This window comes from Astyanax mexicanus, chromosome 12 (assembly GCF_023375975.1).
Source record: "Astyanax mexicanus isolate ESR-SI-001 chromosome 12, AstMex3_surface, whole genome shotgun sequence".
NCBI classification, from domain to species: Eukaryota; Metazoa; Chordata; class Actinopteri; order Characiformes; family Acestrorhamphidae; genus Astyanax; species Astyanax mexicanus.
In genome coordinates, this window is record NC_064419.1 from 6,387,859 (window position 1) to 6,411,265 (window position 23,407).

Here is a 23,407-nt window from a genome sequence, read left to right on the forward strand (position 1 = left end):
CTTATAATGTATTATTATCACAAGTCATAATGCTTAACAAACATGGCTATAATGGGTTATGCATTTTTATAAACATTTATAGCCATGTTTACAATGCCTTATGAATGCATTATTATATGTTATGAATGTGGTTATAGCGTCTAATAAAGATGACATTCATAGAAAGTGTTACCGTTTATGTTAGTGAATGAGTAAGTGAACGAGTCTGTAAATGTTTTAATGAGTGACTGAATAAGTTTGTGTTTGCGCACTCGAGTGAATGCATGGCTGAGTGAACGAGTGTGTAAGTGAGTGAGTGAACAAGTGAGTGAGTGTGTAATTGCGGTTTGGGACGCTTGTTTGCTCGCAGCACCTGGTGTGTATGTGGCTGTTGTGCTTGTCAGATGGAGAGTGATGGATGGGGAGTGAAATTAGATAGTAAAGGCATTCATTAAGCAGCTGTCAGCTGGCTAAATAATGCAGCCTGTTCCGACAGAGTCACGTTATAGTCCTCCTGCCACCAGCGCCACCTGCAGGACAGACTATTTGTTGGATTTATTGGTGGCCCATTTGAGTCCATTTCTCTTTAATTCCACAACATAAAAAAAATCATACACTGATCAGCCATAACATTAAATCCTTGTGGTTCTGCCAAAGCAGCTCTCACCCATTGAGGCACGGACTACACAAGCCAAGACTTCTAAGAGAGTGTTCTGTGGTACTTGGAACCAAAATTGGAACCAACATTACGGCCTATAAGTCCTGTATGTCCTGTAAGTTGTGAGGTAGGTGGAGCCTCCATAAGCATCAGTGCAGCCATAAGCATTGGGAGCCCCATACTTTTGGCAGCAGTACACAGCAGTATAACAATATATGCTGGTTATGTCTGTATCTATTGTAACTGTAGATTATCCCTTATTTAAAAACAGAAATAAAAGAAATCAAAGGGGAATCTGTTACACTCATTCTGCTACGGTAATACGCAAATTCTGAGAGGTAGAGAGGTGAAATTCAGCACACCTGGAAAAGCACTGCGGCAAACTTACAGCATTCTACAAACCAATCACTATAAAATATAGACACATTCTTCCTACGTGATGGATGACGGCACGGCACAAGAGATTTCTTTAATCTGCTTAGAAAACTTCAGTGTCAAACCAAAACTAACCAACTTTCTGGTGTGTAAATGTCATTAAAAATTAGTTGAATACATTAATTTAAGAGGGTGTCCACAAACATTTGTGCATATAGTGTACATGCTGTTTAGTTTACACTAAAACTAAAACCTTGACCCTGACTGATGCAGCATGAACTGCAGATATCTAACTCAACTGCATCCATTCTGTCCTGCAGTCGAGTTTCTCCTGCAGTCGAGTATCTCCTGCAGTCGTGGACCAGGAGTTAAATGTCTGAGAAATGTTTGGACGTGTGGTCCGCAGGGCTCCTTTCTTAATGAACAGTCAGCGCTTATTTATTTATCTGTTCGACTTAAAGAAACAAACCCTGATTGTACTGTATTTCTAAGTGTGCGCGCAGCAGGACTGTCATTTGTCAAAACAAAGTGACACCCATGGGAATTATCCAATCAGAGCACCCCTAAGGCGGAGTTTAGTACTGTCTGTCAGTACCTCACCGTGGAAGCAGTAAATCAGATTCTGTGATTAAATTATGCCGCTTTTAGGAGCCTCTGCAGACTCCAAAATGACTGGGACGGAAGCCACAGCATGCAAAAGATCTGCTTAACCCTTTCATTTCTAAAAATTAAGATTCCTAGGTTAGAACACTTAGTTCTACTTAAATAAATAAACCTTTTCTATTTGTAGAAGTTCTTTAATACTTACTGTATTCCTACCAACATTTCACACTCAAGCAATGTACAGAAAAAAATGTCTTTATTTTTCAAAACTCATTGTCTACAATATTTTTCAGCTCATTGTGGGGTTCTATAATATCATATATATTGTATCATATTTTTCGGACTATAAGGCGCACTTAAAATCCTATAATTTTCCCAAAAATCGATAATAAGCCTTATAATCTGGTGCACCTTATGTATGAATTCTGCAGTCAGGTTGTAAGGAGCAGTAAAGCTACTCTGCTGAAGGCTGGAGCAGTGTTAGCATTAGCCGCTAACCGCAGCGCTAGCTCTTTCGATATTCAGAGGTGAGTATATGGGACTGTAGTCTGTGTGTTTACCGTGTTAAAACAAGCTACGTGGGACAAACCATTAGCTGATAGCACCCTGGGTTACCACTCTCAGGGTTTCTCAGTGTAGCGCTGTCGGTTGGCATTTACTAGCGCTAAGCCCTGCTAATCACAGCTAGCGCTGCTGCTAACCGTGCCTAGCACTGCTGCTAACCTCGTTAAAATATTGGAATGTATGTATGTATAAAAATAGACCAGAAAATAGACATTCATTGATAGTGCACCTTACAATTTGTATAATTACAGACTGTAGTCATTTATCTGTTTCTCTGCATACTTTATTATCTTCCTTTCGCCCTTTTCTTCAATGAACATGACCACAGAGAAGCACCACAGAGCAGCTATTATTGGATCAGAAATAGCATTGCTTTTGGAGTTTTTAAACACCTCAGTGTCACTGCTGGATTAAAAATAGTCAACCAACCTAAAACATCAGTCAACACCTTTATGTGGGCAAAATCTCTTGCCAATCTGTTGCACATGATCCACTTGTACCAACACAACACACACTAACACACTAATCACCACCATGCTAGTCGAGATCTTGTGAGCTAGTCTGAAAAAAAGCTTGGTGCCCCAGTGGATATGTTGAATTCTATTAGCATCTCACCTGATTTACCATCATTAAGCTCTGATTTTTTTTATGATGTTGATATGAACTATAAATAAAATACTCGACTCCATGAGGAGAGAAACTTTTTTTGTGTGTGTGAGACGTTAGGTCTGGTGCAGCATTTTTTTTTTTCTTGCTTTATATTTTAATGTAGTATGAGCCGATGCAATCTGAGAGCTGTGTCGACTCTGAGAACTGTGGGTAATTATATACAGGCTCTCATTATGTTAACCCGGAGGGGATGTGATCTGCATAAAGAGTTTGTTTTGGTAATGTGCGACTGAAACTATCTGCTGCGTTGATTTAGTCTCCAAATAAAATCTGCGTCCTGAGAGACAGGCGGGCGGGTTTCCTCTAAGAGCTCAAATCTTTCCGACCTGCTTTTTCCAGAATGAATTTAGCTGAGCTGGGGGAGAACGTAATACAAACACTGCATATTTGCCATCATCATATTAACAAAAAAAACGCTTACATCACAGACTGGATATAGCTTTTATTTATTTTTTGTACACTGTGTTTTCAAATGTTTGGGGACACCCCCTGTAATGAATGAATGCACTTAACACTTAAACATATTGCCAATAATTAAGCAGGACTTTCTGGAGCAGGTGCTGTGTTTTTCAGAGTATAAGGTGCATTTAAAACCTTTTTTTTTTCCAAAAGAAATTCCCAATCATTATTATTTAATTTTACCAGTCAGGTTGTAAATAGCAGTAAAGTCACTTCACTGAAGTACAGCGTTATACAGGAGTATCAGTTTAGGCATCGAGGCTGGAGCAGTATTAGCATTAGCTGCTAACCGTGCTAAGCACTAGCTCTTTTGCTGTTCAGAATTAGTATTATCAGACTGTAGCCGGCTGCTAACCCTGGCAAGCACTGCTAAAACAGCATTAGCCGCTAACCACGCGAAGCGCTAGCTCTTTCACCATTGAGAGGTGAGTAAATCAGACAGTATTCTGCATGTTTACTGTCTTAAAACAAGCTATGTAGGACAAAACCGCTAGCTGATATCACCCTGACTTGCCAGAACACTCAGGATTCCTCAGTGGAGCGCTGTCGGGCCGCTAATTGGTTAGCGGCTAATGCTAATGCTCCAGCCTTTAGTTCTGGAGAAATTTGGGAATCTAAGCTTACTGAACATAAACAGAAGTGCTTCACTCACCCAAATAAACAGTTTTAGGAGAGAAATCTGTGTAGATTAACATTCAGTGCTTGTTTGACTTTAAAAGAACGTGTTTTAAAAACACGTTTACTTAGCTTAGCTTTGCTTAACTTAGTTAAAACCACCACTACCTAGTGGAAAGACCTGCTAATGGCGACACCCCTGTTCCTTACTAGTGTTATATAGTGCTCCTTATGTATAGAAAATAGAGGTTCATTGATAGTGCGCCTTTAATCTAATGCCATGATGGGCTACTAGAAGGGTATAGAGTCCCCAGTAGTGAGTTTTGGAGTTCTTTGTTTTCTGCAATAATGGTTCTATATTTAGTATGTTTGGATTGGATTTGGATAAGTTATGGAGTTGTAGATGTAGTGATCATCCAACAATATTGTGAATTAATGCTCTTGTAGTTGAATGCAATCAAATGCTTACAGATAAATCGCTCCAAATTGTAGTAGGTAGGCTTCCATAGACAGTAGAGACAGTCACTCAAACAAAAGCATTATAAACCCTTTTTAATTTGGAGAAACAATGTAATAAGTGTGTAAATAATGTCCTAAAACTTTTGTCCATTTGAGTTCATATTAAATTCCTCCTTTCTGTTCAACTTCATGTATATTCTGTGTGCTGGAGCTCAAGTCTTTTATTAGACTGAGCCGGGGTGACAGGCTGCCGGGGGAACCGTGTTCTTTTAATAGGCATTACCTGCTGGAACAAACGGGCCATTGTTTTCATTGTCTGTTTGAGTTGTGCTCAGAGCTCAGCCATGGTCCGCAGGCTCATAGCCAGCCCAGCACTGTCCTTTAGGGCTGTTATGTGCACCAGAATGTACTTAAAGCAGTTGTTTTATCTGATATTTTCCAATAAAAATTATTGGTAGAAGTTGCCAAAGTGCAACAACCTTCAATAACATAAAATAACATAACATAACAAAACACAACCACCTTGCTTCATTAAAGCTACTATATGGTACACTATAGTAGTACCTACCTTCCAACGTTCTAACAGCTCCCTGAGATACCAGAGCAACTCATTGCACCTACCAACATTATATAGAATCCACCAATAATTAAAGTATACAAATGATCATTTTAGATAAATAATAAATCCCATTTTAATGAGCATCGTTTACTGGGCTCAAGAGTTGTTTTTAACAGCTTGGGAGAGCCAGAACCACAAAATGAAAAATGATATGTAGCAGTGGTGATATACAACAGGTGAAGGTGATCAGTATTCAGGTGAGAGGGAATGTGGAGTAAACAGTCTTTGGCTAGTGGAGGGCAAATTTAGTTTTTAAAGGAAGGAGACCAGCAGTGTTTAATGAGAACATCTTTCATGAAACATGGTGCTAAATGATCATTTTTTGGTTTAGAAAGTTTAATGTTTTTTTTAATACCTTAAATACCTGTATTTATTAATACCTCTATGAGTACTTATAAATATTGTGTGATTTCAGTACCGTTCAGGCATTATATCAACCTGGACTAATTCAACTTGTGTTTGTCTGTGTGTGTGTGTGTGTGTGTGTGTGTGTGTGTGTGTGTGTGCGTGTGCGTGTGCGTGTGTGTGTGTGTGTGTGTGTGTTTGTGTGTGTGTGTGTGTGTGTGTGTGTGTAGCACCGGTGGTGACAGGAACAGGGCCAAACTTCTCTCTCGGGGAGCTGCAGGGGCACCTGGCCTACGATCTCAACCCCACAGGCGTGGCCATGAGGAGAACCCTACCCAGCACGTCCTCCAGCGGGTCAGTGTACACACACACCCACACACACTCACACAAATATTATATTATACTGGTGTTACTACACTTGTGAGACTTTTTATTGACATCTGTATTACAGTAATAAAAACAATAGGACATTTAGGACGTTTTTTTACACCTGTAGTTGGTTTCTATGGTGTGGATCAGTTGATGAGTTAATGTGTTTGGTTTGATTTCTCACAGACATTAATCTAAACGTACCAAAATGCTAATCAATAAACCATACAAGCTCATTCTCTCCTCTGATTGGTCAGAGCTGCCTGGCACAGCAGCAAGAAAGTAAATATAGTGAGAATATTCTGTGTATATCTATGCAGTGTGAAGCTGCTTTAACACAAAATGCTGAAAAATTGCTGCTGCTCTTTCGAATAGTGTTTTAATGGGACGTGCAGCGCAAATGTACACATAGTAAATGGAGTTGCACGGCTGCGAGCAGTGAACGCAGCACAGACCATGCATGTAAACAGCATGGAGCAGCAGAGACGGCATTTGTTCATAGCTGTGGTAATTAGCATTATCTGGCTAATATATATCAGATTAAACTGCACCTTATTAGCAGTTTATCTCAAATAAAAGAAGTATATGTGATAGCTGGGTCAGATTAAGACCAGATCACGTTCTTACTGCAAGCATGAAAACACCCTTAGTAGTCACAAGCTGATAAAAACATAAGCATTCTCACACTGTGGACAATGTGAATAAAAGTATTGAGACACCTGCTCATTGGGACATTGTTTCTTCTGTGATCAAACATGCTTTTGTTGGAGTAACTGTCTCTACTGTCCAGAGAAGACTTTTACTAGATTTTGGAACATTGCTGTGAGGGTCTAGTGAACTTCAGTGAACTTTAGTGGGGCATAGTTCCAATAGGTATATGTTTGTTTATCGGCTCCAGTGAGTCCTATTCAGAGGTGGAAAGTAATGAATTACATTTACTCAAGTTACTGTAATTGAGTAGATTTTATGAGTAATTTGTCATTTTTAAAGTAGTTTTTAAAATAGGTAATTTTACTTTTACTCAAGTACATTTTGACACAAGTAATTTACTTTGCTACTTTGGAAAACTCCCAATTACTAAGTAAAAAATAAAATGCTGGGTGAAAAACAATTGTCTGAATTTAAAAAAAAAAGTGGCACGTCCTCATGCAAAATACTTTTTTACATCAAATAATTAAAAGTAACTATGTAACTTTTACTTAAAGTGCATTTTAAATTGAGTACGTTTTACTCTTACTCAAGTAGATTTTTAGATGGGTACTTTTACTTTTATTTGAGTAGAATTTTAGCAAAGTAAAGGTACTTTTATTTAATTACAATTTTTCTGTACTTTTTCCATCTCTGGTCCTATTATATTGGCAGTACTTCAGTACTTAAAGGGACCAGAGATATGTGCACATCTGTGTCATCCACTGGTACAACTTAAAGCAGCTAAATGCTAAATTTATACAATGGAAAGGATGTATAACAGTATTTGGACATATATTCAGTATATTACTGAATATTTCTCCATCCTGCTGTATTTCAGTATCTGCTGCCAGCATGACCACATCATCTTCTTCACGTACTGTACTCCTGGACGACCTGTGTGATGTTGAACATTGTGTTTGTGTGTGTGTGTGTTGAGGTTGCTGCAGGCTATGATTTATCTGCTCTCTGTGCTCTCAGACTGCAGCTCTGATTAATGCTCTTATTTTCCATTAAACGCACTGCAAAGCTAAAACAAAGTGAGCTTGTTGGCAGCCGGCTCCATCTGAGTGGCTGGGGAACGCAGAGTGGGGATATCCAGTAGCCAATATCCAGACAGCATCAGAGAGAGACAGATTGTGTGTGTGTATGTGTGTGTGTGTATGCCGTATAGATTTGTTCCGCCTGGCAGTGCGGGATGGCACAGTTTATTGCAAATATGTGATCACTAGGGAGATCCCAATCCAGTTTTTCCGAGTGCAGTTTCATTTGAATGGCAGTGGGTAGTGTGCGCTGAGCTGTTGTGCCTTGGGTCTGCAGGTCAGCATGAATTTGCTTGGATGTTGATTGAGGTTCTTTAGCCAAAATACAAACAATTCTTTTCAGTCTGTGTTTATGCCAGTGGAAAGGGCATATGCTAACTTTAGCGGAGAGCTAGCTAACGTTAGCAGTGAGCTAGCTAACATTAGCAGCAAGTTATCTAGCTACAGTAACTACTAGGGACAGAACTAAGGTTAGCAGAGGGTTAGCTAACATACTAACATTAGCAGCAAGTTATCTAACTACAGTAACTACTGGGGACAGAACTAAGGTTAGGGGTGAGCTAGCTAACATACTAACATTAGCAGCAAGTTATCTAGCTACAGTAACTACTGGGGACAGAACTAAGGTTAGGGGTGAGCTAGCTAACATACTAACATTAGCAGCAAGTTATCTAGCTACAGTAACTACTGGGGACAGAACTAAGGTTAGCGGTGAGCTAGCTAATGTTAGTGGTGAGCTAGCTATCATACTAACATTAGCAGCAAGTTATCTAGCTTCAGTAATTACTGGGGACAGAACTAAGGTTAGCAGTGAGCTAGCTAACATACTAACATTAGCAGCAAATTATCTAGCTACAGTAACTACTGGGGACAGGACTAAGGTTAGCGGAGAGCTAGCTAATGTTAGTGGTGAGCTAGCTAACATACTAACATTAGCAGCAAGTTATCTAGCTTCAGTAACTACTGAGGACAGAACTAAGGTTAGTGAAGAGCTAGCTAACATACTAACATTAGCAGCGAGTTATCTAGCTATATTACTGGGAAGAGAACTAAGGTTAGTGAAGAGCTAGCTAACATAATAACATTAGTAATGAGCTAGCTGACATGCTAACATAAAATTAGCACCAAGTTAGCTATGTTATCAGGAAAATAACTAAGGTTAGCGAAGAGCTAGCTAACATAGTAACTTTAGCAGCGAGTTAGCTACGTTACCGGAGAGAGAACTAAGGTTAGCTGTAAACTCTTTGTCCATACTTTTGGTTTTCTATGTAAAATAATATAATATTTATTTATTTGTCTTGTCGTTACATAATATTTGTATATGATTTGTATAAACCATATAGTAATGCATCTCAAAAATATATATATATTATTGAAAAGTGACTTTATTTGAGTAATTCAGTTCAAAATGTGAAACTCATATATCATATAGGTGTATTACATACAGAGTGATCTATATTACGTGTCTATTTTTTATTGTTGATGATTATGATTATAAATTAGAATATTATATAAAACCAATTGGTACTTTTAGTCGTGTGGGCAGTGTGCCAAGTCCTGCTGGAAAATGAAATCTGCATCTTCATAAAAGTTGTCAGCAGAGGGAAGCATGAAGTGCTGTAAGATTTTGCGGGAAAACAAAACTGCACTGACTTTGGATTTGATAATAAAACACAGTGGATCAACACCAGCAGATGACATGTCTCTCCAAACCATCACTGATTATCAGCAAATTTTAAATTTCATTTGTAAATCAAGGGAGCAGAGTCTGGAGGAAGAGTGGAGAGACACACAGTCCAAACTGCTTGAGGTCTAGTGTGAAATTTACACAATCAGTGATTAAACAATCAGAGCAGAGAGAAACATGAAGTTGTTGATGCTGTTAAACCTGGTGGGTATAGAGCCCCCAGTATTGAGCTGTGGAGCAGTGGAACTGCTGGAGCTCCATCCAGTACTTTTGAATGGGATGAGTTGGGAATTAATGAGGTTGGGTTGGTGATCATCCAACATCCTGATCTCACTAATGCTCTGTTTGACAAATGCAGTCAAATCCTCACAACATCACTGCTATAAAAACTGCTACTTTCCTGGAGAGTAAAGACATTAACTCAACAAACATCCGATCCCTTTCGTCATGAATGAACAGGTATCCCATACTTTTGTCCATATAGTAAACTTTTGCAAATTTTCTGGAAGTCTTTTACAACTAAGTGTTAATATAACAGAAAAAAAAGTATATTATGGAGTTGGTATAAATTCTTTTTTGTCTCCCTCTCTCACTCTCTATCTATTTCTCTTTCTCTCTTTCTTTCCTGCAGAAGTAAGAGGCAGAAGTCCAGTTCTGTAGAGGGTGATATAGACACCAGCCCCGGAGGAGAGTACTACGCCTCTCCAAACTCTCCGGCCAGCAGCTCCAGGAACTGGCAGGATGAGATGGAAGGAGGTTAGCTGCATGCTTTAATGCTTATGAGGAACAGTGTAGTTTAAAACAGTATTACCACCATCATCATCATCATCATTACCACAATCATTATCATCGTCACTAAAACAGCTGATTAATGCTACTACTGTCTGTATTTTTATCTTTTTATATTATGAAGTGGAAACACACACATATACACTCGTGAGCACATGCACACACAGCGATATAGGGCTACAACTTTTGGTTATACATGTTGGGCTACACATACAGAAGTAGTGTGTAATGCATGAAGTTGTAGAGGTTCCTAAAGGAATCCTGTAATAATCCATCCCATACAGCTTGAATATCCTTACAGTTCCTGCAGTCGATTTTGTGGTAGGGGTATAGGATTGTCGATAGCATGTCCAATAGCATCCCACACATTTTCATTAAGGGGGTAGGTCTGGTGATACAGCTCGTTAAGCTTTTTGAGATTGCAGCAGTACGTGGACAAGTATTGTCTTGTTAAAATAAAAAAAGCGTATGCTCTATGTGCGTTGAGAAACAAATATTGTAGCTGTAATGAAGACCGAAGATGATCTGGCATTTTACGAAGCTACACCCAACACTATAACAACAGCCATATTGAATGTGTGACGTGTGACTACAAACAGTTGTTCTTGTTGTTGACCACAGCCAATCAGAACATTTCAGATCATTTGTGTACAGTAGTACATGCACAATCTGTTTAACAGTTAAAAGGAGGTTGGGAAATTATTTGTCAATCACACTTTTTTTAAAAGGTAGAGGGAAATTTAATTTAATAAAAGTAAATTAAAAGTAAATTAAGAATGCAGGACGTTGAGCTGTCTTCATTCATTCCAGTGGGCACACAGGTACAGTAGGTATTATTAGTAGGTACATCTCAGTCTGCTGTCTAAATTTGTCCAGCTTTAATCAACACTTTTTGAAGAACTTTGGGAAGAGTAAATGACAAACATATCGTCTTTTTGGGGTCGTGGCGCGGAACGCCTGAGCTCAGAGACTGCTGCTCGTACTCGGCTTTGAATTTCCTAAACAGAGCCGCAGGTCGTCATTAATTCATGAACTCACATTTTTGTGTTAGTCTGCAGAATCTCAGCAGCTGGCTGCTCCTCTTTCATCGGCCCTCAGACTACCGTCCCGCACCGAGCGCTCTGTGCTTTCGATGTTAAAATGTACCGATGATAAAAACACATGGTGCCCTATTGTACACCCTTCACAAGGTGCATCACGATCCTCGTTGCTATCTTACACCCCTCAACAGTCTATTTTCACACCTTGCATCCGCATTATTTAAATAATGTCAGTGTTAATGAATAAATCTATACCGATGGGTGGGGTGGTCTTGAAGTGAGATGTCTTCAGGTAAATTTCTGGCGTGTTTTTATCTTGGCGGTGGAAAATACAGGTGCGCCACTGACTGATTAACAGTCAACAACAGTCAACAGTCAGCAGCCCAATCATATCTTAGCCATGCAGGAGCGATGTGCACACTGTGCGCCCTCAGCACACATATATATACCCCAACTTTCACCTCAACAATAAACAGAATAAAGAATAAAATAACATTGCTGTTCCCTTAGGTCAGTATCCTCTGCTGAGACACACAAAAGCGCCATGCTGTTCAGATACAAATGCACCAAAGTCAGAGCTCACCTGCCTCTTAAAGGGAATGACAGCTGGCACACTGATTGGTTTATTTCATGTTAAGCCCTAAAAACACCCATTAATAATTAAGACAGTTAGATCATGCCTTTTGTGCATTTTATTTCTTCTTTATCCCATTTTAAAATGTACTCATTAGGACTCCACGTATCACTAGTAATGCCCCAATAAAGTGGAAAGTAAGCACGTGCCTCCTCCGACACATGTGAAATCAGCCATCGCTTCTTTTTGAACTGCTGCTGATGCAGCATTGCTGAGTGGCATCACAGCACACTCGGAGGAAAGCGCAGCGACTCGATTCTGATACATCAGCTCACAGAAGCAGCCTTGTGCTAATCAAAATCACCCTTTGGAGTGATGTGGGGAGAGAGCGCCATCTTCTCACCCAGAGAGAGCAAGGCCAATTGTGCTCTCTCAGGGCTCCAGTAGCTGATGGCAAGCTGCATAAACAGGATTCAAACCTTATAAGTATTTAATAATGTTTTTTTATTGATAAAAATATATACTCTAGATCTGGATAAGTTTGTGCAGTTAGAAATACTGTAGATTCACTGTGAGCTTAAATCTAAGGGAATCAGAACCCACTGAGGAATGGTTTGGACTCTAATAGGTTAAGTCAGAACAGTTTGTTTTATATTTGGCAAAATTCTGCTCACATTCTGGCAGCTGACAATAAAATATGTGGAAAACTGTGCGTGGTTGCCTCAGGCTTAGACAAAACAAATGAAGCGGACCACCGACATCAAACCCAGCAAGACAAGAAGGCGTATCTACTGACCTGTCAGTCACGTTCTTCACAGCACATAGCAGGGAGCTGTAAAGGGCTCACAGATCTGTTCTCACTGCGGAACTGTGCAGATCTGATACACATCTAATACACTTCTGTAAAAGATCCTTACACCAGAAATATCGCACTGTTAGCTGTGTTAAATATCATAAACAGGCAACTGCACTCATTTCCCTTTTAAATTTATAGCAGAAAACTACTTAGTACTAATTACTCAGCCAATGAGCCAATCAGCACTCGGTAGCCAGAATTCTGAAATGATCTAGCACATTATTTGCCTACAGCAAACATGTTTTATTAATGATAATACACTGGAAATTATGTTGTGCTGGCAGCTTTTACACCATATTATTCCACAACACTGTTTTAAAGACATAAATTGTTTCATTCTAAATAGATTATACACATTTTCCCTTAATTTTCAAACAGCATAAAACGCAAAAAACAATAAGGGTGTCGCCATGTTTTCCTTCTAATTCAGCAGGTTATACTGGTGGGTGGTGGTTGGGGGAGTAGTTTAACTAAGTTAAGGAAAGCTAACCTAAGTTAACACAACTGTAATTCTTAAGAAAAACATCTTTTAAATTCAAACAAGAACTGGATGTTAATCTACACAGAATCTCTCTCTGAAAACTGTTTACTTGGGTGAGTTAAGCGATTCTGTTTATTTACAGTAAGCTTAGATTTCTAAGTTTCCACTAAGCCTGAGTGCAGCAGCATTAGCATTAGCAGCTAACCACTAGCCATGGTTTGCGCTAGTAAATGCAGCCCAACAGAGCTACACTAAGGAACCCTAAGTGTTTCAATAAGCCAGGGTGACATTAGCTAGCAGTTTGTCCCACGCAGCTTGTTTTAGCACGGTAAACACTCAGGCTACAGTCTGATATACTCGTCTTTGAGTGGTAAAAGCTAACGCTAATGCTGCTCCAGCATTGCTAGCTGAGGTTAGCAGGCTACAGGCCAATAATACTCACCTCTGAATGGTGAAAGAGCTAGCGGTTAGCAGATAATGGAGAAAAACTTCACTGAAACTCCTTTATACTCCTATTATAGAGGCACTGTTTATTTCTGAAATGAAGACGGCTATAAGAGTTTATCCTGCTTTTAATGGAGTAACTGTCTCTACTGTCCAAAGAAGACTTTATACAAGATTTTGGATAATTGCTGTGAGACTGTGGAATGAGTGGGTGGGAAATTGTAATCAGTAGCCCCGCCCACTGGTTTCTGTGCAGGGAAAACAGTGCAGTGGTGAGTTCACCTGTAATATCTGTGAAGGTGTCCAGCAGGCGGTTAGAGCGCATCAGATAGCCATAATGAATGCATTAAATTCAAACCTTTGATATTCTGTGGTAATGGATCTGGTTCTCCATTTAAAACTCTTCAGTGTGTGTGTGTGTGTGTATCTGTAAAGTGCAGTAAAGTGCAATATAAGCAGCTTCAGTTCTTTCCAGCAGAACTAAACACCTGGACCAACCTGGCTGGAGTTAAAGTAGGCCGCGCATTCGTTACATAAACCACACTGTGATCTACTTCTACCGTGATCCTTTGTGTGTGTGTGTGTGTGTGCGTATCGAGTGTGTGTGTGTGAAGCGTGTGTAGGATAAAACACTCACCACTGTGTAGGGGTAGTTCTCTTTGAGAAGTGGAGGAGTGTGGGAGAGAGTCATGTGAGTGTGTGTTGTACTGAAGTTGTGAAGCAGATTTTTTATACATTATATATATAATGTTATTATATTTAATTAAATTGAGTGTGAGCTAGCTGCTGTTGCTTAAAAAAAATTATTAGCAAGAACAAGTCAGTAAAAAAGAAAATGTTTTGTAGAGCTAGATAGCTAGATTCAATACTCGGTGAGAGAACAGAGCAAACTGAGGTGTATTTATACTAGATATGCCAGGTGGAAACAATCAGTAGCTAGTGGAGGGGGGACTCTGTAGCATTACGTGATCAGCATGCTGGGAATTAGAAACTTTGCGTAGTTCACAATCCTGACAGTGTGAGGACTGATACGTGTAGACTATGATCTCCTGTACTTTACAGTGTGATGGACATTTTTGTGAGATACCCAGGGCCATATTTTAGCATTTTATAGGAGAGCTGTCAATCGTGCACCGTGCAGCTTAATTTAGGGTGCGTTTACTAATTTTCTTAATTAATCATAGTCATGTGTTTTAGAGTAACATGCAGTAAACCAATCAGCGCGTCACTTGCCAATCCCTTTAGGAGCCAGTTGTGCTCTGACTTTGGCACATTGCTATTTCAGGGGTGCAGCTATGTGGACATATCCAGGACTGACCTGCACGTTCATTTTGTTTATTGTTGATATAAATGTTTGCATAGCTGCCAACAGGCACACACTGTGGTTTAGGTTTTGACAACTCACTTCCAAGATAGCAATGAACATCTGACTTTTGACATCTGCCTAGGTTCATTTCAGTCAGTAGCGGACCTGTGTTTTCTGTTCCCAAGATAGAAATACACCAGAAATGTACCTGAACACATTTTTAATTTCGAGACCAACACACCTATTAGCGTAGATATATTTAAATAGACTGTTGGTGGGGTGTAAGATAGCAATGAGCTTTATGACGCACATTGTGCAGGGTGTAATATAGGTGTAACTCCAAACCCCACCCCCCAGCAGAGCAAAGCAGAAGCCTGGTCTGGGATCAGACCTCAACAGGACACCCTGCAGGAGAGCAGCCCCGCCCACCTCACTTCCTGTCTAGACGGCTCTAATGAGGTCCTCTTTAACGAGTCTCTCTGACTGATGCTCCGCTGTGGGACGGGGGTGTGGGTGGGTGGGGGGTTAAGGTCTTTTCTGCACCTTTCAGGTACATGTAGACTCTGTGCAACAGCCGGGGGCTCTGGGAGAACTGTGAACCAAACCATTTATACGGGTTAGTGTGTAAAATCCTGCGTTTAGCTGGAGAGGAACATTATGGTCATTATGGTTTAGCAGTGTATTAATGTTCATTCATTCACATACACTCTTTCTATACTATAATACTGATATTTCTAAATTATATATATATATATGCAAAATAGCACTCTAGCCTGAGACACTCTTTATAACTTCAATGTGAAAGAGTGGGAGGGGTTACTGCATAAGACTAAATATGGAGATACTGTGCATTCAAGTATCTTTATGTTGTGACATCACAAAAACAATGATTTCAGAGCAGACAGTTCTTGTAGCTTATTCATATTTGTAATAGTAAAATTATAAAATAATTTATTGTTGCTTGTGTAATTTGCTATTCTATATGAAAAAAAAACATTATTAAAGATTATGGTAATACAAATAACATTACTTACGACAGTAATTCACATTGTTTAAGGGTTAAGTAATGTCTCAGCTACTTAATAATTAACTTTAACTAAGGAAATTTGAAACATTACTAAGTATTAAGGCTTAAGAATGTTGTAAATAATAGAGTATTAAAAATATGTCATGATTATTAAATATCTTAACTAATAAATATAAATAACATTCAAACAAAACATTTTTTACAATAAATAATTTATTCTATAAACAACAGACAACATTTCTCCCAAATTGCAGAAAAAATATCATTTAGAGCATTTATTTGCAGAAAATGAGAAATGGCTGAAATAACAAAAAAAGATGCAGAGCTTTCAGACCTTGAATAATGCAAAGAAAACAAGTTCATATTCATAAAGTTTTAGTAGTTCAGAAATCAATATTTGGTGGAATAACCCTGGTTTTTAATCACAGTTTTCATGCATCTTGGCGTCATGTTCTCCTCCACCAGTCTTGCACCCTGCTTTTAGATAACTTCATGTCTTTACTCCTGGTGCTAAAATTCAAGCAGTTCAGTTTGGTTTGATGGCTTGTGATCATCCATCTTCCTCTTGTTTATTTTTCAGAGGTTTTCAATTTGGTAAAATCAAAGAAACTCATCATTTTTAAGTGGTCTCTTATTTTTTTCCAGAACTGTATATATATATACGATCAGCATGTTACAGATAGAATGCAAATATCTATACAGTGAGTTATTGTTCATTGTAGATTGAAATTCTCTGCTCATATTTCATATCAGCTGCGTTCTTTAAAAAGAAGCCTTAGCTAAGCAATTTGTCCACTCCTGGTGGATCTTTCCTCGCACACACACACACACACACCTTGACACCACTACCCTAGCTCCATAAAGGGCTGAGAATGCTCGGTACACACTGCAGTTCTCTGCAGCAGTGGTGTGTGCTGTGCTCTTAACACAGTGCACCACCCTGTGGTCAGAGATGCTAGCTGCAGTCTAGCATCAGAGAGCAGGAGAACCATAAAAAAGAGACAGTTAGCTGAGTAAGCATTTCGTTTTAGCTTTACTAAAGTTCGTCCTTGTGTAAAACAGCGAGTCTGACCTCACCCCTCTCTCTCTCTCTCTCTCTCTCTCTCTCTCTCTCTCTCTCTCGCTCTCGCTCTCGCTCTCTCGCTCTCTCAGGGATGTCCCCAACAGTGAAGAAGACTGAGATGGACAGTCCGTCTCCTCAGGAGAGTTCTCCACGCCTCGGCAGCTTCACACAGCACCACAGACCTGTCATCGCAGTGCACAGCGGTGAGGGCATGCTCACACACACACACACACATACACCTGCTTTTAAAAAGTCTATTTGAACATCTACAAACAGTAGATGCTCTGATTTAGTACATTTTTCCTCACAAATTCAAGGAGTACAGCTTAAAAATCGTTTATTTGGCATCGCCTGCTGTCTTCGGAGTCACACACATCATACATGATGTAGACAATAGAAAACAACCCAAGAACTGAAGACGATGCTAAATGACAAAAAGCTGTGTTGGTTTTGGCTGCAGTAACTTGATGTACAGTGAAACATCTGTACGCAAAGTGGCCTAAAGACCCCGAAATACCCAAAAAGTGAGCAAAATTTGTAAACTTTAAAAAGGCACGCTGAAAAAAAGCGTCCACACACTCTGTTATCTGTAGTTCTTACTTCACTCCTGAAGATTAACACAACTATGCGATGTGGAAAGACTGTGTTGTGTCGAATTCAGCACCCCCGCCAGGAAAAGCACCCCCTCTCGGGAGCGTGCACACTATGCTGGTTCTTTAAGAAAGTCAAAAATCCAGTACCATCTACACAGATATTATTATTATTATTATTATGTACAGTCTCCCCAACAATCACTACAGATACGTCTTCATCTTTGATTTGAAAAATATCTTCTGAATCTGTAGAACCAGCACTGAAAAATTTGCAGTCCAACTCTGCCATAGTTAACTATGTTTGACAGCGGCGCTATTCAATGTTTTCCACCAGTGACATCAGTCGTTTTTTGTAGCATATTTAAAGTAAATTAAATATGTGATTGTCATGAATTAATTAATTAAATTCATGTTCACATTTTTAGAAGCTAAAATAATGTGAAATCTTCAAGGCGGTTCTTTAGATGGTGCTTAGACTTTAAAAAGAATGGCAAAACACACCCATGATTAATTAAGAGAATTAGTACATGCCTTTGGAGCATTTTGAGTCCCGCAATGCTTACTTTTCCTGTCGTTATGATAGCGAAGAAACGCTGTGCTGTGCACAGTTGATGGCTCTCCTATAGATCGCTCAAATCGCTTAATGTTAGGCCTTAAGATACTAAAGTTAACAGTCAGCATTATGCCATAGAATACGGATGACATGAGGATGTAAAATATAGCATATAAAGTGCAACTAATAGATTTTAGTTAATATCTGTCTTTGCACACAGAACCAGAAAGTTGTATATCTTGATATGACTGAAATATCTTCTGTGCTGCTGCACTGATTGTGCCACGTTCAGGTTTGGGTTGCTGGAGTTACTGTGTTTATAGTGCTGTATGGTGGGAGTGAGGAGCACATGGTCAGCAATGTTTGCTAATTTCCTGGTGAACTGACACAACGACTGAAGCTGGTAATTACCTGCTAAGTAGAATCAGGTGTGTTTGAGCAGCAATATAAACAGATTGTGCAGGATTCCAGCCCTCCAGGACTCCAGGTTCCCCACCCCAGCTTTATGGTGTGCTCAGCTAGTTTTGTGCTTAAAACAGCCACGTTTTACACTTTCAATCTTTATAACTCTCTCCCACACATTTACACTGCAGCTAATGCAGAGTTTCTACTTCTGGTAGCAGAGGTGGCAAACAGCCAGAGACTCACTGTAGATGGACGCAGTTGGAGATTTTAAAGTCTTAGTTGTGTATTTATTGCCCATAATAGAGTATTGTTTGAGACTTAGTGTCTGTCGTTGAGTATTGTTTGATATTTAGTGTCTGTGGTTGAGTATTGTTTGATATTTAGTCTCTGCAGTTGAGTATTGTTTGAGACTTAGTGTCTGTAGTTAGGTATTGTTTGAGATTTAGTGTCTGTAGTTAGGTATTGTTTGAGATTTAGTGTCTGTAGTTGAGTATTGTTTGAGATTTAGTGTCTGTAGTTCAGTATTGTTTGAGATTTAGTGTCTATTGTTAAGTACTGTTTGAGATTTAGTGGCTGTAGTTAAGTATTGTTTGATATTTAGTACCTGTAGTTGAGTATTGTTTGAGACTTAGTGTCTGTAGTTAGGTATTGTTTGAGATTTAGTGTCTGTAGTTAGGTATTGTTTGAGATTTAGTGTCTGTAGTTGAGTATTGTTTGAGATTTAGTGTATGTAGTTGAGTATTGTTTGATATTAAATGTCTATAGTTGAGTACAGTTTGAGATTCAGGGCCTGCAGTTGAGTATTGTTTGAAATTCAAAGACTGTAGTTAAGTACTTTTGAAATTCAGGGTCTGTATGTAAGTAATGTTTGAGATTTGGGGCCAATAATTGGATATTGTTTAAGATTTAGTGTCTGTATTTTGGTATTTTTTGAGATTTAGTACCTGTAGTTGAGTATTGTTTGAGATTTAGTGTCTGTTGTTAAGTAGTGTTTGAGATTTAGTGTCTGTAGTTGAGTATTGTTTGAGATTTAGTGTCTGTAGTTGAGTATTGTTTGAGATTTAGTGTCTGTAGTTGAGTATTGTTTGAGATTTAGTGTCTATTGTTAAGTACTGTTTGAGATTTAGTGGCTGTAGTTAAGTATTGTTTGATATTTAGTATCTGTAGTTGAGTATTGTTTGAGACTTAGTGTCTGTAGTTAGGTATTGTTTGAGATTTAGTGTCTGTAGTTGAGTATTGTTTGAGATTTAGTGTATGTAGTTGAGTATTGTTTGATATTAAATGTCTATAGTTGAGTACAGTTTGAGATTCAGGGCCTGCAGTTGAGTATTGTTTGAAATTCAAAGACTGTAGTTAAGTACTTTTGAAATTCAGGGTCTGTATGTAAGTAATGTTTGAGATTTGGGGCCAATAATTGGATATTGTTTAAGATTTAGTGTCTGTATTTTGGTATTTTTTGAGATTTAGTACCTGTAGTTGAGTATTCTTTGAGATTTAGTGGTTGTAGTTGAGTATTCTTTGAGATTTTGAGACTGCAGTTGGGTATTCTTTGAGATTTTAGACATTGGGGTGGGTATTTTTTTGAGATTTTGAGCTTGTTTGGTATTCTTTAAGATTCTAAAGTCAGATATTCCTTGAGATGCATATTTTCTACCTGGACATAGATATACTTTGGTTTTAAAGTGGGGAAGTTTGGTTTTCTTTAAGGTCTTAAGCTTGGGTTGAAAAATCCTTGAGGTTTTGAGCTTGGAGTTGAGTATTTCTTGAGTTTTTGAGCCCAGAGTTGGGTATAATTGAGATTTTTGGCCTGAAGATGGATATTCATTGAGATTTTGAGCCTAGAGTTAAGTATTCTTTGAGAGTTTAAGCCTGGAGTTGGGTATAATTGAGATTTCCGGCCTGTAGATGGGTATATTGTGTGATTTTGAAGGTGTAGTTTGGTATTATTTAAGATTTTAAGCCTGTAGTTAGATATTCTTTGGGATTTTGACCCTGGATTTGAGCCTTACAATTTAAGTTGAGTATTCCTGAGACTTTAAGACTGTAGTTGGGTATTTGTTTGTGATTTTGAGCCTGAAGTTGGATATTCCTTGAGATTTCGGGTCTAGAGATGGGTATTCTTTAAGATTTTGAGCCTGGAGTTGGATATTCCTCGAGTTTTTGAGCCTGGACTTGGGTATTCTTTGATGTTTTAGAACTAAAGTGTTCTACTCTTGGAGATTTTCCCACTTGGCCCAGTTCTACCTCTGTCATAGCCCCTGTAGCATTATAAATGTGCTCATTGCAGATTTATACTGGATTGAAATAGCAGTTGTTATCATTAATTAATTAAATTATTACTCCTCCCCAGGTATGCGGTCTCATTAGGCTTTAGCGTGGGAGTTGACAGCAATTAACAGTGGTTAAAAAGTGATCTAATTGCAGTTTAGCCTCACAGTCAGTGTGCTGTATGCATGTGATCTTTGTTAGTGGGATAAAAGTGGGTGTGCTCTCTCAGAGTGAGTATTAAAACTGACATGCTGTCTGGGACAGGAAGAGCAGGTAGTGTGTGTGTTTGTGTGTGTGTGATGAGCTGCTTTATTTCAGGGCACACAGTGCTATGCAGACAGCACTGCTCTCTGTGACAGGTAATTGTCTCTGGGACAATGAGGAGTAATCTGTTGTCTGGCAACGCTCCACTGTCTGCACAACGATGCTACAACAATTAGCGCCGCTGTTCAAATGAACTGGTGGAGCATCGCCACCATATGTCACCAGGAGCGGAGTGTTAGCACTGATATTACAGCTGTCCCAGAGTATTATGGAAATCAATGTCAGTGGGAATTGTTCATTTCCAGCAGGATTAAGAGAATGAAGATGTGAAGAGGATGACAGAATAGCACAGCATGCTTATTACGCAGTGTTAGTAGTTGTCAGTAGTTGGCGGTTAGGTAAACTCAGAACTCGAGGAGGACGTGTGGGTAATGATGTCAGATATAGAGGAGAGCTCTTCAGTGTAATGAAGACCCACTGCTGATTTATTAATCCACAACAGAAATTCAGATCCTCACTCTTACAACCTACACATTAGTTTCATAGGAGATACTAAATAATTCAAAATCCTAACTAAATTATTTAGAGTAGATACTGAATATTTCATATTGCTTACTGAATCATTTAGAGTAGATACTGAATAATTAATAATGCTTTCTGAATCATTTAGAGTAGATATTGAATAATTCATAATGCATACTGAATCATTTAGACTTAATATTGCTTTCTGAATCATTTAGAGTAGATATTGAATAACTCATCATGTGTACTGAATCATTTAGAGTAGATACTAAATAATTCATAATGTTTAATGAATTATTTCTAATAATCATCTAGAGTAGATACTGAATAATTCATAGTGCATACTGAACCAATTAGAATTCATATTGCTTACTGAATCATTTAGAATAGATACTGAATAATTCATATTGCTTACTGAATCATTTATAGTAGATACTGAATAATTAATAATGGTTTCTGAATCATTTAGAGTAGATACTGAATAATTCATATTGCGTACTGAATAATTAGTAGTAAATACTGAATAATTAATAATGGTTTCTGAATCATTTTGAGTAGATACTGAATAATTAATAATGCTTATTGAGTCATTTAGAATTCATAATAGTTTCTGAATCATGTAGAATTCACAATGGTTTCTAAATTATCTAGAGTAGATACTGACAAATTCATAATGCTTTCTAATTAACTTTTAGTGCATACTGACTTTGTTCATAATACGTACTGAATCAAATTGAGTAGATACTGGATAATCCATGTCCTTACTACATATTTAATTGTAGTTACTGTAGTAACTCTTAGTGGCTACTGAATTTATTTTTAGATCATAAATAATTCATACAGGTTACTTTTCCTAGTGGTAAACTGAAATAACGTCTATTATTCAGTTACTGAATAATTTTGAATGACTAAATAAATAAAGAAATAGATACTGAATAATTCATAGTGGTTACTGAATGCTAAATAAATCATAGTACATACTGACTAACTCATAATAATCACCCCTTACAATTTGTAGTGGCTATTAAACAATTCATGGTGGATACTTAACAATTCATAGTGGATTCTGAATAATTTGTAATAGATACTAAAAAAATCACAAGAGTTGCTGAATAATTCATAGCGGATACAAAATAGTTCCTAGTAGATTTTTAAAAAGACATAAACAAACAGCTCAGTCTAGAAAAGCATATATCTATTAATATATACAAGCAAAGTATTCAGTATTATTGTATTTGTATTATTAATACCCTGTATCTGTTTTCAGGGATCTCCCGGAGTCCGCACCCATCCTCGTCGCTGCATTTTTCAACTACCCCCATCCTGCCCCAGTCCACCTCCACCTACTTCCCCCACACGGCCATCCGCTACCCGCCCCACCTCAGCACACAAGACCCGCTCAAGGACCTGGTCTCTCTGGCCTGCGACCCGTCCAATCAACAGCCCAGCCCGGTAAGCCTGCTCCTCCAACGGCACGCTCTCCTCTTATCACTCCTAATGTGAGGTTGGTCAGCACAGCACAGGCGTCTGTTAGCTGACGTATCAGAGCTGAGAGTCTGACGCTTTCCTCCGAGAGCGTTAGCTAACCAGTGATGCTGCATCAGCAGCAGTTAGAAAAAAGGCAGGACTAGACCTGTCACAGTAACTGTTTTTATTTGGATGATATACAGTGGCTTGCAAAAGTATTCATACCCCTTGAACTTTTCCATATTTCGTCACAAGACAGCCACAAAGATAAATTGTCACATTCTGGTCCTCCTGTCTTTTTATTTTTCCTTATGTTCCTGCACTTTCTCTGAGTTTTCTCCATGTCTCTGTCTGAGTGTTCTCACCTGTGTTCCCCCATGTGATTGTATCTGTAGCTCCGCCCCCTTGTTACCTGTTTCCCCAGGTGTCTTCCATTTCCGTTTACCTCCTTGTGTATAATATACCTCAGCGTTTCCTGTTTTCTTGTTGTTTTTTTTGTGTTTATTTGTTTATTTCGTTCTCTGTTTGTTGGTTTTGTATGTCTAAAAAACACAACCGTGACAGAAATATATTTAAGTGGAATTTAATGTGAGCAGTTTTCACAATTTTCAGTTTTTTATTTGT

The 23,407-nt window shown here is 38.6% G+C and overlaps 1 protein-coding gene across 2 annotated transcripts in view; it reads left to right on the plus strand.

Annotated features, from left to right (window-relative positions):
* The window catches only part of nfic (nuclear factor I/C), a 200,365-nt gene that overhangs the window by 143,719 nt on the left and 33,239 nt on the right, over nt 1-23,407 (plus strand). For both annotated transcript variants that reach the window (XM_022670218.2, XM_022670219.2), the window contains exons 5-8: nt 5,576-5,699; nt 9,763-9,887; nt 16,801-16,914; nt 22,584-22,768. In XM_022670218.2, the coding sequence (XP_022525939.2) occupies nt 5,576-5,699; nt 9,763-9,887; nt 16,801-16,914; nt 22,584-22,768 (548 nt within the window). The remainder of the gene's footprint in view (nt 1-5,575; nt 5,700-9,762; nt 9,888-16,800; nt 16,915-22,583; nt 22,769-23,407) is intronic.